The sequence below is a fragment of the Gossypium hirsutum genome, chromosome A13 (assembly GCF_007990345.1).
Source record: "Gossypium hirsutum isolate 1008001.06 chromosome A13, Gossypium_hirsutum_v2.1, whole genome shotgun sequence".
In the NCBI taxonomy this organism is placed as follows: domain Eukaryota; kingdom Viridiplantae; phylum Streptophyta; class Magnoliopsida; order Malvales; family Malvaceae; genus Gossypium; species Gossypium hirsutum.
The window spans coordinates 76,355,826-76,376,056 of record NC_053436.1 but is presented as its reverse complement, the minus strand read 5'-3'; the positions used below and the strand labels follow the sequence as shown (position 1 = coordinate 76,376,056).

Below are 20,231 nucleotides of genomic sequence, written 5' to 3'. Positions count from 1 at the left end.
TCCCGTTGAACACATCGAAATAATAATGGATGCCCGGTGGCCTGCACATAATACCACCCTTGTAGTCAAAACTACCTTCTTCACAAAGTGGCCTTCACATAGTTCCAAACTTGTGACCAAAGATATCTTTTACACATAGTGGCCTGCACTTAGTACCACACATGTGATCGAAGCTATCAGGTACGTATAGTAGCCAGTACTTAGTACTACACATGCGACCTAACCATTTGGTACACGTAGTAGCCTGCACTTAGTACTACACACGTGACCTAAAACCATTTTAAACACACAGTAGCCTACACATAGTACTACACATGTGTTCTCACAACGGATCATTCGTATCTTTTCTATTCCAAAGGTCCAACCGGGAAATTCCTCACTATTCAATATTTTACCAATTCATCCATAATCAATTTCAATTCATAATTTACATAAAGTGATCATTCAATATGCAATCACCTCTCGTATAATAACAAAATATTATAACATAAGTAAAAATGATATATTATTTACATACAAACTTACCTCGGTAGCACAATCGGTGAAAAGGACTTATTCGTCATATTCTTTGTTTTCCTCCTGTTCTAAATACGAATCTCGTTTTTCTTCATCTATAACATCACATTTAACTCATTTATTCATCATGCTACTCAAATTAGCCTAAATTCAAATTTTTTCAAAATTTACATTTTTGCCCCTAAACTTTGTCATATTTTCACTTTTGCCCTTAGGCTCGTAAAATAATTTTTATTCAATTTCCTTGTATTTTAAGCCTAGCCAAACCATTTTCATAACTATAGCAGTCCAAAATTTCCATTTATTCACACACTTACACACATTTTACAACTTTTTACAAACTAGTCGTTTTTGACAATTTCACCGAAAATCACTTAGTAAAAGTCATTTATTATAGATCGAACATTCATATTCTACCATTAAATATAAAAAAACATGCATTTCATCCATGGGTAAATTTTTAAACACAAATCCTAGCTCAAAATAATGGTGGAAATAGCTAAACCGAGCTACGAGGATCTCAAAAATGTAAAGAACATTAAAAACGGGGCTAGAATAGACTTACACTCGAGCTTGGAAGCTTGAAAAACCCTAGACATGGTTTTCCCTTGTGAAATTCGGCCTTAGCTTGAAGATGGACACAATTTTGCTTTGATTTTGGCTTTTTAATTCTTTTAATTACTAAAGGACCAAAATGCCCCAAACTTAAAAATATTCTATTTCACCTATTTCATGTCCATTTTTGTCCAAAAAATTATCCAATGGTCTAATTACCATTTGAGGACCTCCAATTTAAAATTTAATAACAATTGGATACCTCTAGCATGTAGAACTCAACTTTTGCACTTTTTACAATTTAGTCCTTTTGACTAAATTGAGTGGCCAAATGCTAAAATTTTCAAACGAAATTTTCAAGAAATCATTTTTTGAAATTATAGACCATAAAAATATAATAATAAAAAATTTTCTTACGTCGAATTTGTAGTCCCGAAATCACTGTTCCGGCTAGGACCAAAATCGGGTTGTTACACTTGTAACGTGGAAAGGTGAAATTTATTGGAAGCTTGTAATGTGAGGAGCTCATCTATGTTTACTTGATATTCATATGAGATTATATGACTAACTTGTTTGAATAAGTGTATGTGTTTAGGTAACTTACCCAAAATTGATGGAATGTATATTTATGTATGCTTGTAAATAAATATGACCGGTAAGTTTATTTTCCATTATATGAACTTACTAAGCATAAAATGCTTACTCCGTTTAATTTTTCCCTATTTTATAGTGCACAAAAGCTCGCGAAGGTTGGAAGTCAATTAGAGCAGTCATCACACTATCCACTATCTCATTTTGGTATAAATAGAAATCTCATTTTGGTATAATGGCATGTATAAGCTTATTTGGCCAATGATGGCTTGTAATTGTTGTTTTGTAATCTAGCCATTGGAGTGGCTAGTGATGGTCTAAGTTTGGCTATTTTTGAAGTAATATTTTGGTAATCACATAAGTGTTTATTATGTGTTAGTTTGTTGGAATTATGTTAGCATATAAGTTTTTGATAATAGTAAGTTTATATCCTTTGATGCATGAGATAAATGCTTATTGTGTGTTAGTTTGTTGGAATTATGTTAGCTTATAAGTTTATGATAATAGTAAGTTTATAACCTTTGATGCATGAGATAATACCACATGATTGATGGCAAATTTTATGTGAATATGATGATGGATTGGTGGATATATACTTGTGAGTTTTGGTGCAGGAAAATGGTAAGTTTTGGGTGACAAATGAGGCTAGGAGATGGCTTTATTTTGTCCACACGGGTAGACACACGGGAGTGTGTCTTTGCCATTTGTGGCACACGGCTTGTCCCATAGGCATGTGGTCCAGCCGTGTGTCCCTTGTATCTTAAAAATGAGAAACAGAAGGCACAGAATTGGGCACACGGTCAGAGACATGGGCGTGTGTCTCAGCCATGTGGTTAACATGGCCTTGGACATAAGGGGGTTGCACGGCCATGTGAAAACTCCACCTAAATTTTGAAAATAAAATTCGCCACACGGCGTAGCACACGGGCGTGTGACTTTAATTTCTTCATGACTCATAAGTCAGGGAGTTACACGAGTTAGGTACACGGGTGTGTGTAGTCACACGGCTCGACCACACGGGCATGTCCCTAGTCCACACAGGCATGTGAGCCCTGCACCTTGGAAAATTTTTGAAATGTCGCAAAAAATTTTATGAGTTTCCGAAGTCCTAACTTGATTCTAATGCTCGTATTGGACCTCGAGGGTCTAATTAGGGGAAGTTTTGAATGATCTCGATAAATGAATAGTAATCTAAGTAAATTACTTGCAAAATGTGCTGAATGTTTCGGTAATACTCTGAAACCTTGTTTCGAAGATTGATATGGGTTAGGGGTGTTACATTTAGTGGTATTAGAGCTACAATTTAGCCGATTCTCGGATAGACGTAGGAAGTACGAGTCTAGCTATACATGCCATTATATAAAATATGATAGTGTGATATCTCTTGACCACATTTAAATGTATTTTCATATAGTAATATCTTCCAACCAAGCTAGAGTCGAGACTAAGGAGGTTGAGAGCGCTGCTCAAGCTTTCGTGCAATGAGTTGCATCTAGTGGTAGTAGAAGGCTCGTATCTGAGGGTCGAAGTAAGGCGGCAAAAACAACCTTCTTTGAATTGATGAATGAATAGTTTAGTGAATATATGAGAACAATCCCTACTATTCAACGACCTCCCCCACCTGTTTCACAACATGATGAAACGCCATAGGATGTTAGACATGTTAGAAATGGTAAGGCTCTAGTAGATAAAATCAGAAAACATGGGGCTGAAGAATTTAGGGCTATGGCCAATGACGATCTAGAGAGGGCTAAGTTCTAGTTGGAAAATACATATTCGGGTTCTAGATTAGTTATCATGTACACTAGCTGAATGTCTGAAATGTGTGGTATCCTTGTTGAAAGACACAGCCTACCATTGGTGGAAAACCATATCTTCTATGGTACCAAGGGAAAATATTGCATGAGAATTTTTCCAAACAGAGTTAAAAAGAAGTATCTTAGTCAGAGATTCCTAGAATAGAAAAAGAAGGAATTTCTAGAGCTCAAACAGGGAAATATAACAGTGTCCAAATATGAATGAGAATTTGTTAGATTGAGCAAGTATGCTAGTGAATGGGTTCAAATTGAAGCTAAAATGTGCAAAGTATTTGAAGAAGGGCTAAACGAAGATATCAAGCTGTTGATTGGAATTCTAGAATTAAGAGAATTTGTGGCATTGGCTGAACGAGCACACAACGCAGAAGAATTAAGCAAAGAAAAGAGGCAAGCGAAAAGGGAAACTCGGGTTATGAGTAAAAGATTTATAAACAAGACGCAATCATCTGATTCAAAGAAATTAAAGAATTGTCATGAGCATTTGCTACATTAATGGAGTATTCGGGAAAGGAACGAGGTTCTAAACGCACTAACCCGAGGTCTTCGTCTCCCTTAACAACCAATGTTGGGAGTGTTGGAAACCCCAAACCACGATGCAATGCCTGTAATAAATTGCATTTCGAAGAGTGTCGGATGAGAAGTAGGGCTTGCTTTAAGTGTGGTTCTCTCAACCATTTTCTTAAAGATTGCCCGGAAAGGGTTGAGAAAGACATTAAATAGACCCTGAAGCCGAGTAATCCTGTCTCGAGGGGTAGACCACCACAGTATTTTAGAAATGTCGATGGTAGTCGTAGTGCTGTAAAAGATTCAATAGCTAAATCTGAGGCTCAGGCTCTGGCAAGAACATATGCAATACGTGTAAGGGAAGATGCTTCGGCACCAGATGTTATCATTGGTACCTTCTCTTTACTTGATAATCACATTATTACTTTAATTGATCCTGGTTCCATGCATTCATATATATGCACAAAATTTGTGTCTGTTAAAAATATGATTGTTGAATTCACCGAATTTGTGGTTAAAGTTTCAAATCCCTTGGGTCAGCATGTTATAGTGGATAAAATTTGTAAAAATTGCCCATTAATGATAAAGGGTTACAGTTTTCCGGCTAATTTAATATTGTTGCCCTTTAATGAATTTGATGTAATATTGGGAATGGATTGGTTAACCCAACGTGATGAAGTGGTAAATTGTAAGCATAAATACATTGTATTGAAGTGTTAGAATGATGAGTTACTCCGGGTTGAATCTGAGAAACTGGATGGGTTGTCTAATGTGATTTCAGCAATATCAGCATAGAGATATATTAAAAAGGGGCATGAGGCTTATCTTGCTATTGTATTGGATACCAAAGTATCAGAATTAAAAACTGGTGACGGTTGTTTGTGAGTTTCTTGAGGTATTTCCAGAAGAACTACCTGGTTTACCTCTAGTTAGAGAGGTGGAATTTTCCATAGACCTTGTACCAGGGACGACCAAGATGTCTATAACACCATATAGAATGGCTCTTACGGAATTGAAAGAGCTAAAGGTACAGTTGCAAGAGTTGATTGATAAAGGGTTTGCCCGACCCAGCTTATCGCCATGGGGTGGACTGGTATTTTTTGTAAAGAAGAAAGATGGATCATTAAGATTGTGCATTGATTACAGGAAGCTTAATAAAGTCACAATAACGAACAAATACCCGTTGCCTCGTATAGATGACTTGTTTGATCAATTAAAAGGTGCCATAGTATTTTCAAAAATTGACCTACGATCTAGTTACTATCAACTATGGGTAAAAGAATCAGATGTGCCAAAGATAGCTTTCAGAACCATATATGGGCATTATGAGTTTTTGGTGATGCCATTTCGATTAACAAATGCCTCGGCGGTATTTATGGATTTAATAAATAGAATTTTCAAACCATACCTAGACAGGTTCGTGGTTGTTTTTATTGATGATATTTTGGTTTACTCTCGGGATGTGAATGAGCAAGATGAGCATTTGAGAATTGTATTGCAAACTTTGCGTGAGAAACAGCTGTATGCTAAATTCAGTAAATGTGAATTCTGGCTATGGAAAGTTAGTTTCCTTGGACATGTTGCATCTGTAAAGGGTATTTGGGTGGATTCGAACAAAATTTCAGCTATTGTAAGTTGGAAGCCACCGAAGAATGTTTCAAAAATCAGAAGTTTTCTGGGACTAGCAGGATATTATCGGAGATTTTTTAAAGGGTTTTCAATGATAGCTTCTCCAATGACTTGATTGTTGCAAAAAGAGGTGAAATTTGAGTGGGCTGATAAGTGCCAGTAGAGTTTTGATAGATTGAAAGCTTTATTGATGGAAGCGCCCGTATTAGTCCAACCTGAATCGGGTAAGGAATTTATAGTCTACAACGATGCCTCATTGAATGGTTTGGGATGTGTATTGATGTAAGATGGTAAAGTAGTGGCTTATGCATCTAAGCAGCTAAAACAGCATGAAAGAAATTACCCGGTACAAGATCTTGAATTATAGCTACTGTTTTTGCATTGAAAATATGGCGACATTATCTTTTTGGTGAAAAATTTCACATCTTTATGGATCACAAAAGTCTGAAGTATTTAATGAAACAGAAAGAATTGAATTTGAGACAACGTAGGTGGTTGGAATTATTAAAAGATTATGATCTCGTTATTGATTACTGTCCGGGGAAAGCTAATGTAGTGGCGGATGCCTTGAGCTGAATATCCTTATTTGCCTTATGGGCATTGAACACCCAGTTGTCTTTATTTGATGATGGTTCAATCATAGTTGAGTTAAAAGTTAGATCGACATTTTTGCAACAGATCTCTAAAGCTTAGAAAAATGATAGTACGTTGCAAGCAAAATGAATACAAAGTGAATTGACTATTGACTCAGGTATGAGTTTCAAATTTTTTTGAGGGTATCAAATGAAAAATAAGAATAAGGTCGGTTTAGAAAAAAATTGAGAATCGTGCTGATGACATGTTAAAAAATAAAGAAAGATGGAGAGAATACAAAACAAAGAAAATATGAAAGCAATAGAGAATATATTTTATTGATAAAAATGAATGATTACAATGCTTCATCAGAGTTTCTATTTATAGGCATAAGAAGTATAAAAGAAGTAGAGATCTAATTCTAATAACTACTAGAATTTAAAGTATATCAAAACTTTATCTTTATCATGATGGACATCTACTTAATAAGATATTCATAACAATTTTAACATTATTAACTATGATCATATTTAAGATAAAATCATATATATATTATATTTGTTTACTTTAAAATTTTGAATTTTTATTATTTTTAAATTTATCCAAATATATTTAATTATTTTATAAATTTATAAATTTATTAATTAATAATATATTGTGTTATTTTTTAAGTAGAACTTTTAAAAGATATGCCCAAATTAATTAATTTCATATTAATATACTATTATATTAATTAATATTTAATTAATATCACTTTTAATATTATTACATAATAATATTAATAAATTATTATTCTAATGTCAATTTAATAATATAATTAAAAATAAATGATATTCTCGTCAACTCAGTTTTTTTCTAAACTCGTGATTTTTTACATATTATAGATTATAAATATATATGATAAAAGATTCTTAGTATAATGCTTAAACTAAAAACTAAAAACTAAAGGAATAATTATAATTATTTTATTAATGATATTATTTAAAACAACATATTATAAATTATTTTAAATATAATTCTACCAAATAGGAAAATTATTAAACCACTTATGACATTAATGAGCAAAAAAATTCATTTATAACATTAAAATAAATAAAAAATGTTTTCTCATCCAATAAAAAATTATCTATAACTCAATAATTTATACATTGAATTTTTTTTTGGTAGAAAAGAAATAAGTTCAAAGCACTAACTACAATAAGGCTGATGGGAGCCTATATTAACCATTGCTCAATGAGCATATTTTTCAAACAAAGATCAAACACGATCAGGTAGGTCTTCAAAAGTTGATAACCTGTTAAGATCACTAGGAACAACTTTGACCTTGCAATTTGCTAGTCTATTATGCTCTCGCGTGACATGCCGAAACTTAAGTGTGCTAGGCTTGCTTGTATAAATCATATATTAAATGAACTTCAAAAAGGTTATTATTAGCCACATAACCATTCCCAATTATATCAATCAACAATGCTTTGTCGCTTTTGATCACAACCTTGCAAAACCTTTTTTTCCAAGCTAGAGTGAGTCCTTCATATATAGCTCGTGCTTTAATCTGAAAAATGTTAGATACACCAACCTTCATAGCAAACCCAAATAGTAAGCCTCTTGAATCTCGAAGAACGCCAACAATAGAAACATTAGAGTACTATAACAATAGTACGCCATCTGTATTAAACTTTACCCATCATTCCTCAGGTGGATACCAATTATCAAGAGTGATTGTGTTGTACATAAGTCGATCCATACATTTATAATTAATTATAATTCTTGTCCAGATCATGCATTTTGAAATTAGATTGCTACTATTACTACTTGACTATTGGAAAATGAATTCACTTCATCCCTTCCAAAGTTGCGAACACAAGATTGAAAAGAAAGTTGGTTATTCGCCATCAACTTCCATGATGCCTCCCTTATTCATGATGTTCCATTTCAACCAAGTTTCCAGTAAGCAATTAAAGAAAGAAGTCCAAACATTTCTAGGTACAGTAGTCTTCCAAAACATGATAGCAAATTGGTAGTCTCACACAATGCGAATTGTTGTTTCCATAGGTTTACCATATTGCATAGAATGAGCATCATTAGCCATTCCACGTTTCACTCTTTCCCCATTAGTAAGCATTCGAGTATGTCGAAGCAACCATAAGAAGACCCTTACTCATTGGGGAGTATTAACTTTCAAAATCATCGAGTTATCACTTTGTAGTAGTGGATCTCTTCTCTCAACTAGTTATCTATAAATTTTAGAAGAAGAGAAACGACCAAAAGATGACCATCTCTATACAAGCTAATTAGGACTTGCAGCTTGTGTAGGCTACAAAATTGATTCAATACAAGCTAGGATGTGTTAAGGAAGAAGCAATCCAAGTTGATGCCAATTCCAAGTTCCACCAGCTATGACCAATTAACAAACCCAGAAAGTTTCATCTATGTATACTCTGCCTATATGATGCATTAAAAGAGGACCGATATCTTTTACCCAATGATCATTCTAGAAATTTGCTAGTCGTCCGCAACCAATAGACTATATGACACCATTAATAACTTCATGCCAAACACTCATGGCGGATCGCTAAATACATGAGTAATTACTAAATTCTATGGATGTTGGAATAACCTCAGAACTTGAACCCAAAGAGTATTTGTATTAGCAACAATATTGTAACTCAATTTTAGAAGGAAAATCTTATTCTGGTCATTTAGACTTTGAAAGCACCAATCCCTCCAGTTAACTAAAGTAAGATTTCTTTTTGACACACTTGATCCCCATATAAAATCACGTGTAATTTTTTCAATTTCTTTGTACACTGAAATGGGAATATGAATAATATTAATAAAATAATTTGGTATAGCAAGAAGCACCGATTTGGCAAGAGTAATTCTTCTTGCCATCGAAAGTCTTCGAGCCTCCTGTCCATTAAGCTTGGCACAGACTTTATCAACCACAAATTGGAATGTATTAGTAGAAACCTGTTTGTGGAACACAAGCATTCTTAGATACTTTTCCAAATCATCCACCATTGAGAAGCTGAATCTATCACTCATATTTACAGCCATTGCTTCAAGAGTGTTGGATGAAAAGAAAATTTGAGTTTTTTTTTGTCTATTTACTTTGTGTCCAGAATAAGAGCAAAAAGTACTCAAAATAACATTAATCTGCTCAATACTTTAACTATCGGCTTTAGAAAACATGATCAAATCATTTACAAAGAAAATGTGTGAAACACCCAGACCTCGTTAAGAAAGCAAAAGTGGTTCTCAGTCATTTTTGTCAACCGCCCGAACTATTAAGTGCCCCAAATGCTCCATTCCTAAGACAAATAGATAAAGAGATAAAGGATCTCCTTTTCTCACCCTTGTTGATAGAAAAAAAAGGGTTCTGTGATTGTTCCCTTCTATAAAATTTGCACGGTCGTCAAATTGACACAATGCATAATCACCTTGATAATAGTATTAGAAAAGCTTACATCCATAAGTGTATCTTTCAAAAAGTCTGTAACACCCCAAACCCGGCCCAGACGTTATGGCCGAATATGGCGGCGTCACATGAGAATGCTTTAATAAAAGCCTAGTAAGTTAAAAATCCTTCAGATTATTACCTTTATTTAAATCGTGAAATCTTTATTCCATTAATTATTTGAAAGCAGTTCCTTTACGCGGAAGCTAAAACATCATTAATTCATATAACGATAATTTAACAGTTTAAAATCCCAAAATATCTTTAAAAAAAATAGTTCAAGTCCAAAGACATAATGATAATCCCAAAATTTAATATTTAGAATAAAATAGATAAAGTAAATGTTACTCAAAATCCGTAAAGTGTCCAACAATGGTCACATCGGACCCTCAGTCGCACCGATCCATCTACTGCTGAGGATTTCTTGACATAAAATAAATAAAAGGGGTAAGTTTTCACAAACTCAGTGTGTATATTCCCTTTAAACAGAAGGCATACAAACAGATAACAGAATACAGATATTCGGCCTTAGCCATACAGATATCATATGCAGATCAGATCAGGTATCAGAGAACAGAAATCATGCCCACCAACCCTGCATACCATCTCCGTCCAACCCAACATACCATGTAGGGATAAAATCGACCCATCCAGCCCTACACACTCCCGTGTGGCCCACATAGCCCAAATTAGCCTTGCCCGTGATGATCACACGGCCTGGCCCAAGATCCACAAGCCCGTGTGGTTCACCCGTGTGACCCATACGCCTGTGTGGCCTACACGGCCCTAATGGTCGAGCCCGTGCCTCGCACATGGCCTCGCCAGCCTCACACGCCCGTATCTGTCGTGCCCGTGTGGCACGTGCACGGCCTGGCTACTCTGTCACACGCCCGTGTCTCGTGACGCAGTCTACTACACGGGCAGACTACACGCCCATGTGGCATCGACCGACTGGTTTTTCAGCTTTTACCGAAACTCATTTTCTATGCAATCGGAGTACATACCTGATTCATTTTCACTGCTAATCCAGCCACGAGCACTCCAAAGCCTAAGATTGACAAAACCGAGCCCAAATCAATCACTTAAATAGTTTTCCCTAAGAATGAACAAATCTTGAAACGCGAGATCTACTTACCTTCGACGAAGAATGGTATTTCCTCATTTGCTAAGAACTCAATTATTGATCTATCGAGTCTTGATTAATCCCTAAATAGCAACCAAAGTCACTCTTAACAATATCTAACAGAAAACACTTAACTTAATTTAAGCGCTGCTTACCGAATTGACAGAACCGCTTGAACATGCCTAAGCTTATCGAAAAAGAAAAACAAAGCGAAGGAGAAGGGAAAGGAAGCAAAGAATTTTTGGCACAAGGGAAATTGGGAAAAAAAAGAAAAATGGCAGAGAAAGCAACTGTTGACAGAAAAGAGGAAAAGAAGAAAACCCTAGGTTTTCCCTTAAGCCCACAACTCAGAATTTACAAATCCCATCGCTTACTGGAACTGGCAGCAAAAATAATCCCATCGCTACTACAGGGAATCGAACCCCTAACCCTAAGAATAATCCCTTGCCACTTAACCACTAGACCAGTATGCCCATTCTCTTAAGTCTTTACCAACAACTCTTTAAAAGCCCACTGATCTCTAGTCAGGCTTTATTCCAATAAAATCCAAATTTATCCCAAATTACAACTTGAACTTAGGACCTCCCAGACACACCCTAGAGCTCAAAATTACCTAACCCAACACATATTTAAGCAAGAAATAACATTAACCACCAATTCAGACACTTCTCAAGCCCAAAAATCAAAAAAAGCCAAAAATAAAAAATTTGAGTCGTTACAAATCTAGCCCCTTAAGGAAAATTCGTCCTCGAAGTTTACCTGATTAGAAAAGGTGAGGATATTATTGACGCATCGGATCCTCTGGCTTCCAAGTAGCCTCCTCAGTGATGTGATTCCGCCACAACACCTTCACTAAGGGAATGGACTTCCTATGCAGTACCTTAACGTCGCGATCCAAAATCTGAACCGGCTCCTCCTCGAATGTCAGATCTAGTCTAACCTCTATCTCCTCCACAGGAACAATGTGAGTAGGATCAGAGTGATACTGTCTCAACATCGAGACGTCGAACACGTCATGTATACGATCCAACTTTGGAGGTAGCTCCAACTGATATGTGACTGGCCCCACTCGCTTCAGAATCCAATACGACCCAATAAATCGAGAACTCAGCTTGCCCTTATGACCGAACCTCAGAACCTTCTTCCATAGCGAGACCTTAAGAAAAACCATGTCTCCACAGAATACTCGATGTCCTTCCTTTTCAAATCTACATAGTATTTCTGTCTAACAGTAACCGCTTTCAATTGATCACGAATCATGTGTACCTTATCCTCAGTCACTGATACTAACTCTGGACCCAGAACACGTCGCTCACCTAACTTAGTCTAGCATAAGGGAGTGCGACACTTACGACCATAAAGTGCCTCATAAGGTGCCATCTGGATACTAGACTGATAGTTGTTATTGTAAGCGAACTCTACCAACGGCAAGTACTCCTCCCAACTACCTCAAAAATCCATGACACAACCCCTCAACATATCCTCCAATATCTGAATCACCCTCTCTGACTGACCATCTGTCTGAGGATGAAGAGCAGTACTGAAGATAACTTATGAACCCAAAGCCTCATGAAGCTTCTACCAAAACCAAGATGTAAAACACGGATCCCTATCTGAGATGATCGAAACAGGAATCCCATGCAATCTCACTATCTCGAAAATATAGAGCTTAGCCAACTTTTGCAAGGAAAAGTCAGTCCTAATCAGAATGAAGTGTGTAGACTTGGTCAATCGATCCACGGTGACCTAAACAGAATCCTTCTAAGTGGGTGTTAGAGGCAACCCACTAACGAAGTCTATCGTCACCCGCTCTCATTTCCACATCAGTATCTTTACTAGCTGCAACAAACCCAAAGGTAATTGTTGCTAAGCCTTAACCTGCTGACAAGTCAAACAATGAGCAACAAAGTCAGTCACCTCACGTTTCAATCCTAGCCACCAATACAACTCTCAAAGATCCTTATACATTTTGTTCCCACCAGGATGCATAGCGTAAGGACTACTATGCGCCTCCCTCAGAATCGACAACCTCAGATCCCCATTATTAGGTACACAGATCCAATCTCGAAAACGCAATATCCCACCACCATCAATCCCAAAATTCGTAGTTGTACCAGCTTCAACATGACGAAATCGTAACTCAAGAGACTTATCTCCCAACTGCTTATCCTTAATCTGATCCAACCACGTCGGCCTAACTTGTAACTCGGCCGGAAGACTTCCATCATCATAAAGACTCAATCTAGCGAGCAACGCCCTCAAATCGGTCATAACCCTACGACTTAACGCATCAGCCACCACATTAGCTTTTCTTGGATGATACTCAATCACACAGTCATAATCCTTAAGCAGCTCAACCCAATGATGCTGCCTAAGATTTAACTCCTTCTGAGTGAGGAGATACTTGAGGCTCTTGTGATCGGTGTAGATGATACACTTCTCAAGATATAGATAATGCCTCCAAATCTTAAGAGCAAAAACTACCATTGCCAACTCCAAATCGTGCGTTGGATAATTAGCCTCGTGAGTCTTGAGCTGACGAGATGTATATGCAACCAATTTACCATCTTGCATCAAGACGCAACCCAAACCCACATGTGAAGTATCACTATAAACCACGAAATCCTTGCCAGACTCAGGTTGTATCAGAACTGGAGCCTGAGTCAAGACTGTCTTGAGCTTCTCAAAGCTCTTCTACTGTGCGTCTTTCCAAACAAAGGGAACTCCCTTACGCAGTAACTTAGTCAACGGCACTGCGATCAACTAAAACCCTTCTACGAAACATTGGTAATATCCTGTCAATCCCAGAAAATTACAAACCTCTAACACACTCTTAGGCTATTTCCAATCCAACACAGCCTCAACCTTACGAGGATCCAATCTAATCCCCTTTGCAGAAACTACATGTCCTAGAAATGTCACTTCTCGAAGCTAGAATTCACACTTACTGAACTTCGCATATAGCTGTTTCTCATGAAGAATCTGTAGAACTACTCGCAGATGCATATCGTGCTCATCCTCAGTCCTAGAGTATACCAAGATGTCATCGATGAACACTACCACAAACTGATCCAAGTAGGGCTGGAACACACGGTTCATCAGATCCATAACACCGCTGGTGCATTAGTCAACCCAAAAGGCATAACTAGGAACTTGTAATGTCTATAACGAGTCCTAAATGCTGTCTTATGCACATTGGCCTCATTTACTCTTAACTATTGGTAACCTGACCGCGATCAATCTTAGAAAACACTGAAGCCCTTCTGAACTGATCGAATAAGTCGTCAATCTTCGAAAGTGGGTACTTATTCTTAATCATCAACTTGTTCAATTGACGGTAGTCGATACATATCCTTATTGTACCATCCTTCTTCTTTACGTACAGAACAGGTGCTCCCTACGGAGACACACTGGGATGAATAAACCCACGATCCAACAGCTCCTGAATTTGAGCCTTCAGTTCTGGCAGCTCCTTCGGTGCCATTCGATAAGGAGCGATAGACACCGGAGCTGTCCCAAGAATCAACTCAATCCCAAATTCTACCTCACGGCTCAGAGGCAATCCTGGTAATTCCTCTAGGAAAACATCTAGAAGTCTCTCACCGTTTGGATGTCTTTAACCGAAGAGTCCCTAGAATCCGAAACACTGATGTAGGCCAAAAATGCCTCACATCCTTTCCTCATCAGCTTCTCTGCTACCATCGCAGATATCACATTACTTAGATAATTTCGTCGTTCTCCAATCACAACTATCTCATTATCCTCCCCGATCCTTAGAAGCACCCTCCTTTTACCATAATCCAGACTTACACGAGGCTTCACCAGCCAGTCCATACCCATAATTAAATCAAACTCCCTAAACGGAAGTTTCATCAGATCAGCCAGAAATATCGTGTCTTGGACTTCCAACTGAACGTCTCTGAATAGTTTACTAACCCTAACAGACTATCCCAACGAACTCACCACAGAAATCTCACTAGAAGTGCTCTCATACCGTATTCCCAAAGTCTCAAACAGTTTACGTAGGAATGTGTAGAGCCTATGTCTAACAGTGCAACATAAGGTACGTTAAGAATTAAGAACATACCTGTGATAACATTCGGAGCATCTCTATCTTCACGATGACATACAACATAGACAAGTACAGGCTGCTTTGCCTCCGTCAGCCCAGCATCTTGGTCTGATGCTCTCTGTCGTCGACCTATACCGTTACCATCCCTAGCCTGGCCTCAGCCCCTAAGTGGCTGCTAAACTACCCTCGACAGCTGTGCAATCTCAGTAGCCAGAGCTTGCATCTAGTTACCCCTCAGTGGACAATCCTTAACTTGATGCTCAGTCAACTTACACCTCAAACAAGCTCCAATAGACCTCCAACACTCGCCCGGATAGTGTCTATTGCAAAGCTGACAAATCGCCACCCCACCAGGTACAATAATAGGCCCAACTCTCATGGGCCCATCAGATCTGGCTTTTTTCCTAGGCCTCATCCCAATACCAGCAGACTCAGAATCCCTCTTAACATTCCTTTCTCAAGGTTTTGGCACTCAAAGCGCTTGACCTCCTCCGTAATCTTGGCCTTCTCGACCAACACGGCAAACTCACACTCCCTCTGCGGAGCTATCAAGACCCTTAAGTTATCCCTAAGGCCGTCCTCAAAATGAACACAACGCTCATACTCAATCGCCACCATGCCTCGTGCATAACGGCTCAGCCTCAGAAAGTCAGCCTCATACTCGGCCACTGAATGATCTCCCTAAGTAAGATTTAGGAACTCACGCCTCCTAGCGTCGATATAACTGGCCCCCAGATACTTGCTCTGGAAGGTCATCTTAAACAAATCCCACGTCAGATTTTCAGGCTGAGTGTCATCCCTAACAGTCAGCCACCATTGATACGCTTCATTGCGAAGCAACGAAATAGCCCCATTGAGCTTCTGCTCGGCAGTAAAATCTAGATCATCCATAATACGCTCCGTGGCTTCCATCCAGTATTCAGCCATATTAGGAGCAACCGCAGCGATACCCCTAAATACCTCAGCCCCATTGGACCAGAGTCGTTTTATAACTGACCCACGGCCTCCAGCTCCAACATTAGCCCAGCAACTCTCTCCAGGAGTCGCAGCATGGCCTGGGACAATGCGTTGTCCCTAGCTGCACGGTCCTGAGACTCAACACCAGTCTCAGTAATAGGTAACACCAATGTCTCGCTAGTGTCCAAATTATGGATCGTATCAGATGCGAAGGACTCAGCTTGAATCCCTCTAAGGCCTCTACCTCGGCCTCTAGTACCCCTTCTACGAGTACTACGTGTGCTCATCATAATTATCAAATTGATCTGTATTTAGAAGTTTTATGCATATTAGTTTACAATTTTGATAATTATTAGCAGATATTTTATGCAAAATAGTATCAGAGTTTCAGAGTCAATTATCGTGAATAGAAAGTCTCACTATGGTTTCAGTTTACACTACCTAAGGTGTCTCAGTAAAATACTACCTACAGTAGTCTCAGTATACATGCATAGCATCTCAGACAGATAAAACTCAATTTAGGCATGTTCCAGACAATATACATCAGAGTTTCAGAGAACTTACAGGATCGGCGATGGAGACTCGGTGAACCACTTATTTATCAAAAGTAATTTTCAATTATTTTTATCACTGATTTCCAAAACCATTCCTTTTCATCGCCCAAAACCAAAGCTGAGTTTTTGCAAGCTGACTCTGATACCACTAAATATAACACCCCAAACCCGGCCCAGACGTTATGGCCGAATCTGGCAGTGTCACATGAGAGTGCTTTAATAAAAGCTTAGTAAGGCAAAATCATTCAAATTATTACCTTTATTTAAATCGTGAAATCTTTATTCCATTAATTATTTAAAAACAGTTCCTTTACGCGGAAGCTAAAACATCATTAATTCATATAACGATAATTTAACAGTTTAAAATCCCAAAATATCTTAAAAAAATAGTTCAATTCCAAAGACATAATGACAATCCAAAAATTTAATATTTAGAATAAAGTAGATAAAATAAATGTTACTCAAAATCCATAAAGTGTCCAACAGTGGTCACATCGAGCCATCCATCGCACCGATCCATCTACTGCTGAGGATTTCCCGACAAAAAATAAATAAAAGGGGTGAGTTTTCACAAACTCAGTGTGTACATTCCCCCCTAAACAGCAGGCATACAAACAGATAACAGAATACAGATATTCGGCCTTAGCCATACAGATATCGCATGCAGATCAGATCAGGTATCAGAGAACAAAAATCATGCCCACAAACCCTGCACACCATCTCCATCCAACCCAGCACACCATGTGGGGATAAAATCGACCTTCCCAGCCCTACATACCAAGTATGGGGATAAAATCGACCCATCCAACCCTACACACCAAGTGGTACTATAAAATAATACATAACAAATATATGCAGCATAGCTGCCCGATAATAGGCTATTCGCCTCTGAGACTTCTTCTTTTTACAACAACCCAACCAATACGATGCATCATAAATATCGTGGCATGCTTGTAAGAAGAAATCAGATCATATCATAGCAGAACAAATATATGAAATCAGGTAGATATACATGCTTATTGTAACATGCTTTACATGCAACACAGTAATCATTCATAGTATGGGGTCTAAATAACGCTTACCGACCCTACAAGCAGGTCACAGTCGACTTAGGTGACCTGTGCAACCTTACAGAACATTTTAGGAAAATTGGCCTCACACGCCCGTGTGCCCTGCCCGTGTGGGCCTATACACTCGTGTGGCCTACATAACCCAAATTAGCCTTGACCATGTGGATCACAAGGCCTGGCCCAAGATCCACATGCCCGTGTGGTTCACTCGTGTGACCTATAAGACCGTACGGCCTACACGACCCAAATGGTCGAGCTCGTGCCTCTCATACGGCCTTGCCAACCTCACACGTCCATGTCCGTCACGCCCGTGTGGCGAGCGTACGCCTGGCTCGTCTATCACACGCCTGTGTCTCGTGATGCAAGCTACCACACAGGCAAACCACACACCCGTGTGGCATCGATAGACTGGTTTTTCGGCTTTCACCGAAACTCATTTTTTGTGCAATCGGAGTGCACAACTGATTCGCTTTTGCTGCTAATCCAGCTACGAGCACTCCAAAGCCTAAGATTGACAAAATCGAGCCTAAATCAATAACTTAAATTGTTTTACCTAAGAATGAACAAATCTCGAAATGCGAGATTTACGTACCTTCGATGAAGAACGATATTTCCTCGTTTGCTAAGAACTCAATTACTGATCTACCAAGCCTTGATTAATCCTTAAATAGTAACTAAAGTCACTTTTAACAATCTCTAACAGAAAAAACTTAACTTAATTTAAACGCTACTTACCGAATCGACAGAACCGCTTGAACACGCCTAGGCTTATCGAAAAAGAAAAGCAAAACGAAGGAGAAAGGAAAGAAAGTAGAGAATTTTCGGCACAAGGGAAATTGGGAAAAGAAAGAGAAAAACAGCAGAGAAAACAACTGTTGACAAAAAATAGGAAAAGAAGAAAACCCTAGGTTTTCCCTTAAGCCCACAACTCAGAATTTACTAAAGCCTATTGCTTACTGAAACTTGTAGAAAAAATAATCCCATCGCTACTACTGGGAATCGAACCCCTGACCCTAAGCATAATCCCTTGCCACTTAACCACTAGACCAGTAGACCCATTCTCTTAAGTCTTTACTAATAACTCCTTAAAATCCCACTGATCTCAAGTCAGGCTTTATTCCAGTAAAACCCAAATTTAGCACAAATTATAGCTTGAACTTAGGACCTCCCAGACATACCCTAGAGCTTAAAATTACTTAACCCAACACATATTTAAGCCAGAAATAACATTAACCACCAATTCAGACACTTCTCAAGCCTAAAAATTGCAAAAACCCGAAAATAAAAAATTTGGGGCATTACAAAGTCCCAACAAGCTTTATTAAATGCCTTCTCAAGATCAATTTTTATATCCATTCAATACTTTTTACTCTTCGTTGTCTTAATTGTGTTCATTGCCTCTTGGGCAATGATAATATTGTTCGAGATACTACGACCTGCTATAAAACTAGCTTGATTTTTTCGTCTTAATTTTTTTAATGAGAGGACAAAGACGATTCACCAAATTCTTAGTGATGATCTTGTAAAGTATGGTACAAAGACTAATAAGATGAAATTGGTTAAGGGACTCTACACCTATGGTCTTTGAAGTTAAAACTAGAAGCTTCTTGTTTGTACTAGGATCTAGCATGCCCCCTCCATATCACGTCAAACAAAATGATAGACACTGTTACCCACCAAATCCCATTGAGATTGATGAAATTTTGTATGAAATCCATCAATAACTGGTGCCTTCAAGGGTGACATACTAAACATCGCCTTTCGAACCTCTTCCATTGAGAATGAAGCAATTAGATTTACCTTTTCATTCTCTAAGAAGATTGGAAATCAGCCTTTGCAAGGAAAGCAACCAACAGGTTGAGGCTTCACTAAGTAGAGTTGTTTATAAAAATCAATTCCATGTCGTTAAAGAAACTCACCATCAAAACACCACCCAATATCGGTAAGTTGAAGAGCTTCAATCCTATTTTGCTTTCTACAAGTAAGAGTACGGCTATGAAAGAACTTCATGCTTCGATCTCCACTAGTTAGCCATTCACTTCTTGAATTTTGGTACCACAAAACTTCTCCTTGGAATAAAATGTTCTCTAAATCAAATCTGAGATTCAATTCACAGGATTGAAGTCGTGTAGAGTCGTGAAATATTCTTATCACTAAGGGTTAAATATAAAATTAGTATCCGAACATGTCCACTTCTTTCAGATTGGTACCCAAACTTGTTTTTATCCACTATATTGGTTCCTGAGACTAACGATGTTAATTTTTTGCTACATGGCAGCGCTGGCCAATCACACGCTGCAATGTAGTGTCTCATTATATCTTTTTTTTCTTTTTCTTTTTATTTTCCCTCCTCTTCTATTTCTTTTCTCTTTTTTTATTTTTCTTTTTCTAGGTCTACTTCTTCACCTTTCTTCTTTCTTGTTTCCTCCAAAAACCACAAAAAATTTCCCTCACTTTCTGACCATCCAATCACCACTAAAATTCCCTTTTTTCTATTGTATGAAAATCGATCTTAGATAATAAGCTTCTGATATAAGTCATCCTCTAAGTAGTAAATAAAACGACATATGTTTACTGTTTTCTATTTTTTCCCAATGGCTGAGTAAAACAGTATGGAAAATTTGGAATGAAAATTTAGTCTTTCTCATATTTCTTCTCTCGATTTCTTTTATTTTATCTCTTTGGTTTTCTATTTTTTGTAAATGACGACATTATCTTCTAAAAAATATTTCCTGTTTTTGTGTTTAGGAATCTCTTACTTTACGATATGTATGGTTTTTTTTGGTATTTTGCTTTATTTTTATGGTATAAAG

At 37.8% G+C, this 20,231-nt stretch overlaps 1 protein-coding gene across 1 annotated transcript; it reads right to left on the bottom strand.

The window, feature by feature from the left end:
* Positions 1-11,546: 11,546 nt before the first annotated feature.
* LOC121212315 (uncharacterized) lies at positions 11,547-11,936 on the bottom strand. Its single transcript, XM_041084777.1, has one exon. It carries the CDS (start codon positions 11,934-11,936, stop codon positions 11,547-11,549), a length of 390 nt encoding a protein of 129 aa, XP_040940711.1.
* Positions 11,937-20,231: the final 8,295 nt, after the last annotated feature.